Raw genomic sequence first — 13,348 nt, 5'->3', positions numbered from 1 at the left:
ATGCTTCTCCTTCTCCCTTCTAACCCTCTGCCCTGTGCATCTGCGCCTGCACTTGGGCTGTTCCAGGGTGCCCTCTGCATCTACCATTCCCTGATTTTCTGAGCTGATGCTTCAGGTGGACTCCACACTTCTAGTAGGGTCGTTCCAACATGAGCCCCTGCCATGGCGCTCTCTGTGACAGCACTCTGTGGACATGCCCAGTAGACCTACTTAGCCCACAGGCAGCCAAGTGCTTCCTCCTCCAAGCCTGACCCCTTGGGCGAGCGAACTGTACTGGGCGTGCTGCGTCTAAGATGAGTCTGAGCAGCCAGAGGCAACTGCTTTGACACTGAGTGGCCACAAAAGGAAAACAGTTTGATGTGAGCGCGCCATCTCCTTCAAAATCTTCTGATAACAAACGAGCATTTTAATACTCAGGGAAATAGCTAAACTCCCAAATAGCTACACAAAGAACTTCACTCAGAATTTATCCACAGCTGAAAAACTGTATATATACATAAGATTTTTTAAACACCAGTGTATCTTTCCTTAGGGACAAGACTAAACAGGTGAGCCAGGCAGGGGGCTCCCCTGATTCTCACTTGACCATCCTCTCCACCACCCCCACATCCACTCCCCAGTCAAGCACGTACCTGGGTCCTGAAGGCTACCCTGTTGGCCCCAGGCTGCAGAGTCACACTGCTGCACCGAAGCACGTGGGCCCCGTCCTCCAGGGCCACCCCGGGGGGTGTTTCTAGAGAAGAGCCGCCTTCCTGCTTCCTCAGGAGCATATGGACATTTCTGCAAATAATCCCTGTTGTGTTCAAGGAATTATCAGAAGGGCTTCGCTCGAACATCTCCGATAGCTCCAGTGCAGGTGAGCTGTTCTGGGACACAGGGAACAGTGAAGTCTCGGCTGGAAAGTTAATAATCCCGTTGGACGTCTTGTGCTTGGTCAGCCACTCAGCAGTCTTCCGGTAACTGTTTTTCTCTATGTTGAAGTGGACATTGACAGCAATCTGGTCCATGTGGACGGGGACAGGCATCTGGCTGTACAGGGTTATCTCTACAGAGAGAGCGCCACCCGCGTGGACCACGGCATTGGAAGGGTCGAAGTGGAGATCCCTCAGTTGTGCAAAGGAGTGCATGGGCAGCAGGATCCTGTGACCTGTGAGCACACACCACCGCTGCCCCTGAGCCCAAGGCACGCCTCCTCTGGCACCAGGAAGCAGGGCCTGGGCACGGCTGGGGCGGAAGCACTCGCTCAGCAGGAGAAGCAGCAGTGACCTTCGTGGGAGAGCAGGGAAACCATCTCCTGCCATCTTAACCCCTCAGAAGCACTTTGTCAATAGCAGAACATGAACCGATGCCCAGATACTTCTGGGGAATTATAAAATCAACCAAAATTCGGGTTTACAAATGAGCTCCAGCAAACTTGAGAGAAATAGGTCAACTAACTTCTCAGTTTCAAAACAAACTCTGTCAACAGTCTAATCCCTAGAGTTGTTTTCAGGGGATCCCAACTCCTTCTCTTGATTCAAGGTATTCTCAGGCCCCAGTACACCTGCAAGTGAGCACCAGTGTTCGGGGCCTCTGACCAGAACCGCAGCCAAGGGTGGCTGCAGTCACCCTGCTGGGCGAGAACCTGCCACTCCGGCCTTGCAGCCTCCTTTCTACAAGCACCCTCGTGGGGAAGGCTGAAGAGACCACCACTCATCAGCCTCAGGACAGGGCTGGGTGCTGTCCAGTGGCTTGGACTGTGCGAGGCTCTGGCTTCCATCCCCAGCTCAAAAAAAGAAAAACAAATTATTTTTGATTACCTAAAGGAGACCTGCTGAGACAGGTGGCATAAGAGCACGTGGTAAGTACCGATAGGACGCCCTTCACACAAGGTGACAAGTGCCAACATCACCTCCCACACCACAGCAGACGTGGCACCACACTAACAACCTGGTCACGCACACTAAATAAGGCGACAAAGCCAAACCATTGTCCTGTCGCTCCTGAAGCCCATCCAGGTGGCCCCCTTGGAGGAAACCCATCCTAGCTGTCAAGGATCATGCAAACCTGGAGCCAAAGCCTTTGGAAAACTCAGCTTTCACGTGGTAACTACCGTGAACGGAGCTGTGCCCTGAGACGTATGTGGTGAGGTCCTGACGGCCTGCATGTGGAATCTGGAGGTGGCCCTGTCAGGTTAAAGATTAGGCTGGCTCAGATCAGGAGGGTGGGACCTTTTGATGGCAAAGTGCCCTCTGAGACAGCAAGGGACACCAGAGAGCTGCTCTCTTCTTCTCCTCCACATGAGGACACAGCGAGAAGGCAGTCGTCTATAAGTCAGGAAGAGGCCCTCACCAGAACCTGGCCCTGCTGCACTGACCTCAGACTTCCGCCTCCAGAACACTGAGAAAACAAATGCTCCTGGGTACGACTCCATCTATAGTATCTTGTTACAGCAGCCTGAGCTGAGCAGTAGAGTGACCAATTTAAAAGGTGCTCCTCTTGGTAAGCTCAACATAAGCAGTTAAATGATATGATAAATTTAATCTTGCCACACAGCATCATCATAAAGTGTACTTGCCAGAACATTTAACCTGGGTTCAATTCCTGGTACAAAAAAAAAAAAAAAGTCAACCTGCATTCAAGCATTGCAGTCTCACTTCCATTTAGGGGTAACCTTGATGAAACACTGAGACAATTCCAGAAGGTGGGCCAGTCTAGGGGACAACTGGATCAGGGCGTGGAACACTAACAAGAGACAAAGCAGGGTCACATGGATTTGAAGACACCGAATCAAGCCAGGTACAGAGGCCAGGATTCTGTGTGGAGCACCCAAGATCGGTCTCGTGAGACAGGAAGCAGACTGATGGCTGGCAGGGACTGGGAGAGCAGCAGGGGGACCTTCTGGGATGAGGACAGTGTTCTGCAGTGGCCTGCAGTGGTGGCTGCACACAGCTGTAAACAGACTCAGCTGCTGAGTAGGGCGCTTGCAGTGGGAGGGCCACAGGCACATGCACTCCACCTCCACAAGCAGAAGCCAGTGTCTGGACAGTGTCTGGGAGCAACCGAGACATCATAACCAGATGCAGCAAGTGATTCCTCACTGATCCTGCTAATAACTCATAACGAGAGAAACCTGAACACAGACCTTAGCAGAACCCCTTGGGTGTGGGTAGAGACCATCCATCTAAACTGCTCTCAGACTAAAGCATTACACCACGACCTGGAGTTTCTGTGAAGTTCAGCAAAAGTGAAAAAGGCAAAGAAAGACATAGACATGCGTTGCTATACACCAAAAGGTTGACTGCTGACTCTGGGAGGTCAGTGTTGCTTGTGTTATTCTTCTTACTTTCCTCTAGTATTTGAAAATATCCATAATAAAGTTTAAAATGTTAGTCTGGGGCTGGGGATGTGGCTCAAGCGGTAACGCGCTCGCCTGGCATGCGCAGGGCGCTGGGTTCAATCCTCAGCACCACATAAAATAAAATAAAGATGTTGTGTCCACCGAAAACTGAAAAATAAATATTTAAAAACTTCTCTCTCTCTCTCCTCTCTCTCTTTAAAAAAAAAAAAAAAAACAAAACAAAAGTTAGTCTTACCCGGGCTGTCCACCTGTTGCTGGGCAAAGCTGAGTATCTCTTGGCAGAAGTGTGCCCGCTCCTCCTGGGTGAGGTGACAGTCACTGGCCAGAAGGCTGCTCGTCTGCAGATAGCTGGAGTGGAGAGTTAAGGGGCCAGAGGACCTCACACAGGGAATGCTGGAGGCAAAAGGGCTTCCAAAGTCCTCTTTGGCCTTCAAAGTGTGGCCCAAAGGGCATCCTTCATTTTTTAAATTGTGATTGTTGTGTTCTTAATTATCAGAAACCTGAAGTTAGAGTTTAAAAACCAGGGGCCAGGCATTCAGTTCACACTAGGACACTGTAAACAACCTTCCTCTGAGAACAGAAAGCAGCAGTCCTAGTCCAGAAAAGGATACTTTTCGATCTGCCCAAGGTGCTTCTGGCACTCGGCCAGCTGCTTCCTCGTGTGAGTGACGGGCAGGGCCCAGCCCTCGGCCAGGTAGGTTTTCAGAGCCCCCTGCAGGTGAGCTTCCGCCTTCTGTGCAGACCTTTTCCTCCTGGCAAAGTCAACAAGCACAACTCTTGTGAGAAGGGGATGCGCTCCTTCCAGGGGCACCTCACACCCTGCAGGACACAAGCACCAACTCTGCGTAGTCCTGGCTGCCACCCCTCACGGAAGAGCGCTCTAGCCCAAGATCCACCCGGGGCTGCCAGGCGCGGGCTGAGGAGTGGCTGGCAGTAACAGGACCACCTCGCTGCTGCCAGCGCCAGGCATCGTTCACCAACTTGGGTAAGAGGTGAAAGCAGAAGGGACTGCCAGGGCTGCCCAGCAGTCATGCCACCCCAGATATATGCAAACAGAGCCCTGAGGCCCAGTCAGGGGAGCTCAGGCAGAGAGCCACAGAGAGCCAGGAGGGATTCAATCAGCAACACGTGTCATTAGGAGGCACCTGCCCGGTCCCAGGGAAACCGAAGAGGCTCAGAGTAAAACCCAAAACAGTTCAAGGTACAAACCACTAGGGCCTGCCCAGTTCAGAAAAAAGCTGGACCCCCCTCCTTCCCCACAGGGCTGAGCTAGGGGAAGGCCAGCACTGCCAAGCAGGCGCCAGGGCACCAGGGGACATTCCCAAGTCGGTCAATCTACTCTGGAAGTGGGAAGAGTTCACCTTTCCTAACTACACACTTAGGGTTAGGGTTAGGATTAGACGTGGCCTTCCTGCTCAAGTAACAGGCGCACCAGAGGGGATTCAGGAGAGCCTAGTGCTAGCCTTGGCTCTGCCATCGATGTTCCGGAAAACAGGAGGTGCACTCGGACCACCCACCTGTGAGCCCCTTCCCAGCCGCTCACATCAGCTCACACACTCTCCTCTCTTGCTTCAGCTGCTGAACTTACTATAAGCACAGATTTCAAGACCTCATTTCAAACGTTATCTTTTTTTGAGAGAACGTTAATGAATACATGGTCCTTTATGTCTTTTCCTTATACTCTATATCTCTTTCCAACTGAAACAGCAATTGCACGGCCAGCCAGGCTTTCTTCTCTTCTACAGGCTGGTTTTATCAAACACACTAGAAATAGATTAAATTCGTGGTCTTTTCTTTGCACTCAAACTGCAGCTGGAACAGGAACAGAAATTCGTGTGCTATCTAAACACACTTAGCAGTCACCTTGGATTGCCCTCCAGCACGCGCCCAACACACACAGCTGCTCCATTCCCATCCTGCTGAGATGCGAGGGAGGAACTAGCGGACACTACAGAACAACACTTCAGTCCACGTTCCCTCGGGGAGAAGATTCCCAAATACCCCACACAGATCTTCAAAGTTACTTATAATATTCTGTGTGTGTGTGTGTGTGTGTGTGTGTGTATGAGAGAGAGAGAGAGAGAGAGAGAGAGAGAGAGAGAGATATTAAATAAAAGAACTTCAAAGACCAATAAGTTATTAGGAATAACAAGCTAAAAGCCTCTCATTCACTTTTCAGAAAAAATTAAAAACCAAAATGATGGTAGCTAAAGAACAGATTCTACATTTAGGTACTCTTGACATTAACTCCACACCCAAATCTTCTTTCACTATATATGTGAAATGTTTAGAATTCAGAGAAAAGTTCAAGAGCGATTACATGTAGAATTCTGCTACATCTTTCCCAACGAGTTTGGCAGATCGAGTCCTCCCAATGCTCGTGTACATTTCAATGGTAGCATGGGACAGATCCTGTGGAAAAGGAAAAGGAAAAGGAAAAGCAGAATTACATGCTTGAATTTGGTTTTCTTTTGTTTTTTAGTATTGAGGATTGAACCTAGGGGAGCGCTTAACCACTGAGACACATCCCCAGCCCTTTTTTAACATTTAGAGACAAGGTCTCACTGAGTTGCTAAGTGCTTTGCTAAGTTACTGAGGCTGGCTTTGAACTCACGATCCTCCTGCTTCAGCCTCCCAAGCCACTGGGATTACAGGAGGGTGCCACCATGCCCAGCAAAAGTTCTTGAATTTTTAATGCAGACAAATCCTATGTGTATTTATCCAAAGCTATAGCAAAAGACATTGTTATTAATAGTAACTTCATTTTTTTACTTGGCATTTATTTTTGTGTTGTTTTTCTGTAACATGTAACCAGTATAGTCGATAACGTGCATGGGTCCATACATATACATAAATAATGAAGGACGATAATAAATGCCCATGAATTTGTTCATCACAAGAGTAACTTTTCAAAGTCCTTTTGTCTGAGGGTGCTCTTCCTCTTCTTTTTCTTTTTTACAATTCCTAGAGCAGGCCCTTTAACAACATTTCTGAGGGTTCCCACCCATCTGTATCCCAGGGGACACGCTCAGAACCTGAATTACCCACAACCCAGGAACCGAGTGGATCTCCCACGCTGCTATCCATGCTGCTGTCTAATCAAAGTCTGTCTAATCAAATCTTGTAAAATCAAGCATAATAGCTCTGCCCAACAAATGGTTCCCTTCATAATTTCTACTTATTAAAGGAGCAAACCCATTTTGAACAAAATTGTAAGTATTCAAAGATGCATCCATGCCTAATTATGGCACTGAGGTATTAATAAACATTTGATGAACAATCATTCCATGTTTTGTCCACAGCTCCCAAGGATGCCAAAGAAATAACCCAAGCACATCCCAACTCCAAAGGTCAGACTAAAGGGCAAGTCTCCTATAGGCGGAGCTGCCCCACGGGCACTGGGAGCACTGTCAGTACTCACCAAGTAGTGCTTTTCAAAAGCTTCCACCGAGGACAGGGCTTCTCTGAGCTTCTTGTAAGGGCTCTGAGCTGTGTTGGCTTAAACCAAGAGAGACAAGATCCTTACTCATCTGCATTCACATTTCCCTTCCAACAGGGCAGAGCTGCATCTGACTCGGTGGCATTACAGACGCTGCCAGGCCCACCAAAACTGTACTGTCAAGGCCAGCATCCCTCTGCCTCTGCCCTCAGCCCCCCTGAGCTCTTTCCAGCTAGCACACTCATGAAGTAGTCTAACCCCTTCATAACCTCTTGCTGACCTCTGAGGCCAGACTTTTCAGAAACATGCATTACAAACACTCCAATGGATTCAATTATTAAAATGATCTGAGATGGCCTCAAATCCAAACAGTGTGATACAGATACTATTCATTTTTTCTGAATTCCACTAGTAGGAGTGCTCTCAGTTCAGCAGGTGTTCCTTACCGTACTTCAGCAACAGTAGTACCTGTTTCAGGTCGCTCGGCTCCCAAACCTGCCAAGAGATCGACTGTCCTATTGAGATCTTCTGAATTAGGTCCTTTCTCTGACACGAGTCCACAGAGGTAGCCCAAGGCTTTTAGCTGTTGAGATAAACCCACAATTTCAACTGATTTCTCTTAAGAGTCAGTAGAAAATTAATGAATTCAAAGATAAAAGATTGAAACTCAGCTTTCCTATCCAAATAACTCAAATCTGGATGCAGAAATCCACACCATTAGGATCATCTCAGACCCAGACACTCCCTAAGGTGGTCCCTGGCACAGCTCTGAGCCAGCTAGCCTCTGGTTCCACCCTCCATCCCATGTGCCAGCGGAACTCCCAGTCGGCTGCTCCTCTGCTCCCCAGCATCCCGCCTGAGTGCCACCTTCTGCCTTTCCGCACTAGGTGGTGAGCTCCACCCTTCTCATCCACCCCTTCCTCGCCTGCAGCCCCGTCTCCAGCACAAGCACAGGAAGCACTTGCTATCTACTGGGTAAACTCACAGCAGTAGGGAGCCCTGACCCCAGAGCCATCCAGGCACTTCAGGCTACAAGAGCACCTGTCGCAATCTCAACAAGCAAGACTGCTCCAGACAGCTCAGGGCACCTGCCACACAACACCACGTGGACGTCGGGAGCACTCTGCACCCAGAGGCAGTACCTTTTCTGTGGCATAGCTCCACAATCCCACTGTGTGGGCAATGTTGGAGTCTATCTGTGCCCGGTCGCAGCAACCTTCTATCCTCTGCAACACCTCCAGACAGCTCAGAAACACCCAGCAGTCCAGAGCGCCAGGTGGCACGGAAACCTGCAAGGACACAAGTGCAGGCAGGTGAGGGTGCTAGGGAGAGCAGAGACTCATATAGGCCACGTGGGTGTTCAAGACTTCCAGCCCGGGAGCACCCACCCAAACTCAGGGCTGCAGCCTGCAAAGCTGCAGGGAAGAAGTGCCACTACAGGGTCACACAGGGAGAAAGGACGGACCTTATCCAAAGACGACTGTGTTTGTTATTTGATGTTACTGAGTGACTCAGCTGGGACATGACTTTCAGTTATATAAACAATCTGGGAGTGATGGTCACACCTGTAATCCCAGAAACTCCAGGGGCAGAGGCAGGAGGGTCATTAAGTACGAGGCCAGCAAAAGCAACTTAGTGAGGCCTTCTCACAAAATACCAAATAGAAAGGGCTGAGGGAGCAGCTCAGTGGTAGAGCACTCTTGGATTCAATCCCCAATACTGAAAAAAAAAAAAAAAAAAAAAATATATATATATATATATATATATTTTTGAAACCATATTAAGAAAAGAAAGGCTTCCCAAAGGCCAGTTATGCTCACTTACACTCAGCGTGGGACCTGGCAACTTCTCAGTTTGAAGGGAGGACTTCAGAAGACTGGTCACATTAAGACAGACTACACCCAACAGCAGATATGCAATGGCTCCCAGGAATGACCCAGAGACGCTCAGCCATGACCACGGCGTGTGGGGATGGGGTACTAAGGAACTCCTGTCGCTTAGTTAGCTATGTACTAGAATGTTCCTGACAACTCTAATGCAACATCCAGGGTGTGCCTGGAAGACTGTCTGGGGGACGTGGATGGGCACACAGACTGGCTGTCACTGGAGCCGCTGCAGCTGCTGATGGAAACCAGTAAGCTCCCTCGACTATCCTCTCTAATTCCGTGCTTATTCCCTTTCCACTTAAAAGACAAAAACGTTCTATTATCAGAAATGCAAAAGCATCCACCGTACGTATGGTAGATGATTCTAAGACACTGCCCCCCATCCAGCCTCTCTGAAACAGGACTGGGTCTCCCCATCGACCTTCACTTACAGTAACGGCAACGCTAGCTTTGGTCTTGGTGGCACTAACTTCATGGAGTACCTTAGTTCTGGTGAAATAGGCTACTGGGTGATACTCAACTGGGAACGTGAGTTCTACCAGGTTCTGCACCAGACCTAGGAAGAGCTACCACATGTGGAGGAAATGGTCACCGAAGGTGTCCTCGAGACACCTGGGAACAAACAACAAAGGACCTGGAATCAACTGGAAAGAACCAAAGAGTGTCTTACAGACGCCGACCTGCCCAGCTCTGAAAGATGAGAAAAACCATTAAAATCCTTTCAAATAAAGCAGCATAGAAAAATATGCACTATCAGAAGCTCTGTTCACAAAGTTGTGAGACTCTCTCAGCAGACAGCAGGCCATGCCAAGGGTATGACCCCAAACATCAAGACCTTCACCCATCAAGCCAGGGCGGAGCAGGGCCCCTTCATTCATGGGACATTGCCACCCTGTTCCTGACCCCCTGAGGCCTTCTGTAAACAAGCCAACTTACCTGGGCATGCACTGGGCACAAAAGGACCTCCTGAGAGAATGACAGGCTTCTACAGAGGACGCTACACGACACTTTGTGTGGAGTCTCTACACAGACAAATCCAATGAGGGAAACACAGCACTGGAGCCAGAGAAGAGGCACTGGGGCCGCGGGGCACCAGGGGCACACATCAGCCTGAGCACACAGGGGCACACTGCATCAGCACCTCTGGCCACAGATGCTCTCCAAACTCAAGGTCAGGGCAAGAGCAGTGGAGAACCAAAGCAACACAAGGGACAGCAGATGCCCAGAAATGACCCAGAGGCTGCACCAAGGTGGGAGAGGGCGCCGTGAGCAGACAGATGTTTCCTTGGTGTATGTTTCTGCAAAGAGCAAGCCCTGCTTTGGCAAGCCTCAACGACAGAGTCTAGAAGCCACTGACAGAGCAGCAGCTGCCTTCCTAGGGGCAAAAACGATTACCCTGGGGCGGCCATGGGCAGTGAGGCCCACACCCACCGAGGCACAGGGAACACACAGGGTTCGTTTCACCAGCTCAAAGCTGGAGCCTCCCCACAGCCCTGCCACTTGGGGCCCAGCACCCATTGTAAACTGAGGTTTTACTGAAAAGGCAAAGAGATACGTATGCTCATTTGCCAGCCAGGAGGTGTCTTCAACTCCTGGCACTTCCTTTTGCCTCTCAAGCTACTGAAGCTCTAAGTGTAGCTGTGAGTGCCCCTCAGGGCTCCAGCAAGACCCCAGTTAAGCACCCCCAAAGGGGAAGGCATCCTTTTTCTCCTCCACACATTCCAAAGGCCTGATGGAAATGGCTGTATAACATTATCTCTCCTAAGACTTTCGGGAACTTTAATGAAACACATTATTAAAAATACAGTTGTAGTGATATTCCCTCATTGCTTTTAAAAAATAAATTTCAAAGCACATACAGTGAGATTTGTAAAGAGCATAAATTCTAAATCTAGAACTCAATGAATTTTTCCATATGTAAGCACCACCCAAGGAATAAAAACCTTCTGTCTTACTAGAAGGTTCTCTCGACTCCTTGCCCCAGTAAGTATCTACTTCAAGAGGTAACTACTAGTTCTGGCTTCTGGCTTGTCTTTGAACTTCAGATGCATGGGGTCAGACACTCTATCCTCCCTAGCATGCATGGCTCCTTCTTCATCATCATGTCCTCAGGACCCTGTCAGTGGCTTCTTCTCATGCTGTGCCTAATATTCCATGAATTCATCACTGCTAAATAGGGGGTGCTTCCTGTCCACTCTGGGTAATGCCGTTTGCAAGGCCACCCCACCTCCTGGGGGAGCTTCACACACTCAGAAGCTGTTCCTGTGCCCCGTCCACTAGAATGGCCCTGAGGCTCAGGCTCCTCCCGGCCATGCCCTTGCTGTGTGCACACTGAGAGGAGTGAGCTGGCGGCACAGGAGGCTCACTGGCTCCTCCAACAATGCCCCACACAGCCAGGGTGGTGCTGGGAGCTGCCCCCAAAGCAGGGCCTCCCAGCAGCCATCTGTAGGCACACGTGACCTCTAGCTAAGTGTCAAAGCCACCGTGCCCAAGAACACATCTGCACACTGCTTTTTTTTTTTATTATTATTATTATTATTGGTTGTTCACACTGCTCTTTGCTCCAGGAGAAGAGCCGTGAGACGAACTAACACTGATTCCCTCACCAATGTACAAGCTTCCAAGTGAGTCCCTTTGCTCATCTTATGGCCAGACACGTTTTTCTTGGGGATATACCTGGGGATAGAATGGTTGGGTCAAAGGACAGGCTATTTGAAGCATCAGTCAATGCTGGCAGAGAGTTTTCCAATGTGGTGGTACACACCAACACACACAGCATCTAACTCATGGGAGTCCTAGTTTTTCTATGTCTTCACCAACATGTAGAACTTCAATCTTTTCTTCAATCTCATTCAATCCAGATGGTGGGACTTGAAAATAGAAAAGGTCCCACAAACTTTGGGGAAAAAAATGATTCCACAGCCACAGTTTAAATCTGTCCAAATGAGCATCTGCCCCTCCCCTGCAAGGTGGCTGGTGTGGGAGGGTGTCAGTGACAAACATGCAAGAGACTCAGTCTTGGCCTGCATCCCTCAGTGCACCTGGAACTCCATGCCACCCTGACACAGGACGACTCTGCTCTGCTCTAAAAGGTGGGCACCTAAATTGCCCAACTGTAACTCTAGGCTCACCTAGGAGCCAGTGGTGGCCTCATCTGTTCCCACTGGCAGGACGCTGGGCAGCCCCACAGACTCCCGGGACACTTCACTCTTTGTCTTGAGTGAACAACACACTTCTAAAATGAATTTCTTAATATATATATATATTCTGTATTTTTTGTTAAAGTCCCTCCTTGTCTCCTGATTCCTGAAAAATAAGTAATGCAAAGAGCCACTGTCATATTTTCCAAGCATAAAATGAAAGCCACTCCTGTCTTCTTTTTTGTGAATACTGCCTACAGAATATGACGCCCTCAGGGCGTCCACCCTGGATAGAGACTAGAGCAGCAGCCCTCGGGAGCTCCGAGCCTGTCACCCTCCCTCCGTAAGTCCCCAGCAGGACAGCTCATCAGAGTGGTCCTGTCCACAGCGGAGCTCGGCGTGTCAGGAATCCAAAGGCATGGTTCTTACGAGTCACACATCCGGTCCACTCATTCCCGTGCTTACTTGCTCACTTCATGCTGCTCCTCTCTGCATGACCACCAGGACAACGTCGTCCCTCACACGGGGTGGGAGCTTGGGTTTTCCCCATGCCAGGCCGTGAGTCAGACCTACGTGTGTACCTGCCTGGTGGTGGCGGGCACGTGCCTGCCTTGCCGCATCACACCTTTCCGCATGGGTGTGGCATTCACACCACAGTAAGTGCAAACCCTGCTCTTCTGCTGGCCACCACTGCTGAGCTGTCCGTTGGTCCTGGTGGTGAGCACGCGTGCTCTTCACGTGCCCAGAAAGACTGAGCGTTGCTCACGCCTCCCGGCCAAGGCTGTCCAGCGCCTGGCAGCTGGTCTTTGCCCTGGGACCCACAGGAGCTCTTCCCACCCTACCCAGGGGAGCTCATCCCCTCCTGACGCGCACCACAGATGGCCTTCCGCTGACCTCATGTGTGCTCTTGAGAAGCACCTGCCCACCTCACACACACTCTCCCACGCTACCTCCCAGAGCTGGCCTCTTCCTCTCATGCCGAGTCGCAGCTCCTCCTGGAACACACTGTGTCCACAGCTGAGCTACGGGCACCCTTTATCTGCGGATGCCCAGTGGGCTCAGCGCCACTCATTGGATTTCTCCAATCCATTCACTTCAAACCTACCTCAGAACCTTGCCCGTCCCCCTGGACCCCGGCATAGGTTTGTACACTCTTCTGGCCTCCAGCTGCGCACTGCTCCTCCTGCCGGGGCCCCCAGCTGCTAAGGCTTCTGTGGCACGTGGCTTCAGCCTAAGGGGGCACCTCACTAGCTGTGGTGCACAATGCACCCCGTCGGCCTCCCCTGCCTCCCCTTGGGCCTCCTCTCCAAGCACACCTGCCCCGATACACAACGCTGAGCTCTTTCACAGCTCTTCAGGGTCACTGTCTGCTCTGCCTGAAATCCACTCCTACGAGCGGTCACCTGGGGAGTGCCCTCTCACTCACTGAAGTACATGGGCCACAGGGGTAGTGTCATGGTTGGCTCTGGACTGTCCCCCACAGGTCCGTGTGTGGAAGCCTTGGTCCCCAGGGCAGCAAGCCTGGAGGCTGGGGTCTGGGGAA

General features: G+C 50.4%; 1 protein-coding gene across 3 annotated transcripts in view; it reads right to left on the bottom strand.

Annotated features, from left to right (window-relative positions):
• The window catches only part of Trappc10 (trafficking protein particle complex subunit 10), a 74,816-nt gene that overhangs the window by 14,792 nt on the left and 46,676 nt on the right, over positions 1–13,348 (bottom strand). For all 3 annotated transcript variants that reach the window (XM_046438946.2, XM_046438948.2, XM_046438949.2), the window contains 7 exons: positions 7,922–8,068; positions 7,248–7,362; positions 6,762–6,838; positions 5,661–5,752; positions 3,952–4,092; positions 3,576–3,688; positions 633–1,147 (listed from right to left, as the gene is read on the bottom strand). In XM_046438946.2, coding sequence (XP_046294902.1) covers positions 633–1,147; positions 3,576–3,688; positions 3,952–4,092; positions 5,661–5,752; positions 6,762–6,838; positions 7,248–7,362; positions 7,922–8,068 — 1,200 coding nt within the window. The remainder of the gene's footprint in view (positions 1–632; positions 1,148–3,575; positions 3,689–3,951; positions 4,093–5,660; positions 5,753–6,761; positions 6,839–7,247; positions 7,363–7,921; positions 8,069–13,348) is intronic.

Source organism: Marmota monax, unplaced genomic scaffold, assembly GCF_021218885.2.
Source record: "Marmota monax isolate L192 unplaced genomic scaffold, Marmota_monax_Labrador192_F-V1.1 WCK01_AAM20220418_F8-fsc00125, whole genome shotgun sequence".
NCBI classification, from domain to species: domain Eukaryota; kingdom Metazoa; phylum Chordata; class Mammalia; order Rodentia; family Sciuridae; genus Marmota; species Marmota monax.
Note: the sequence above shows the minus strand (reverse complement) of the source record. Positions and strands in the feature narration are given on the sequence as shown.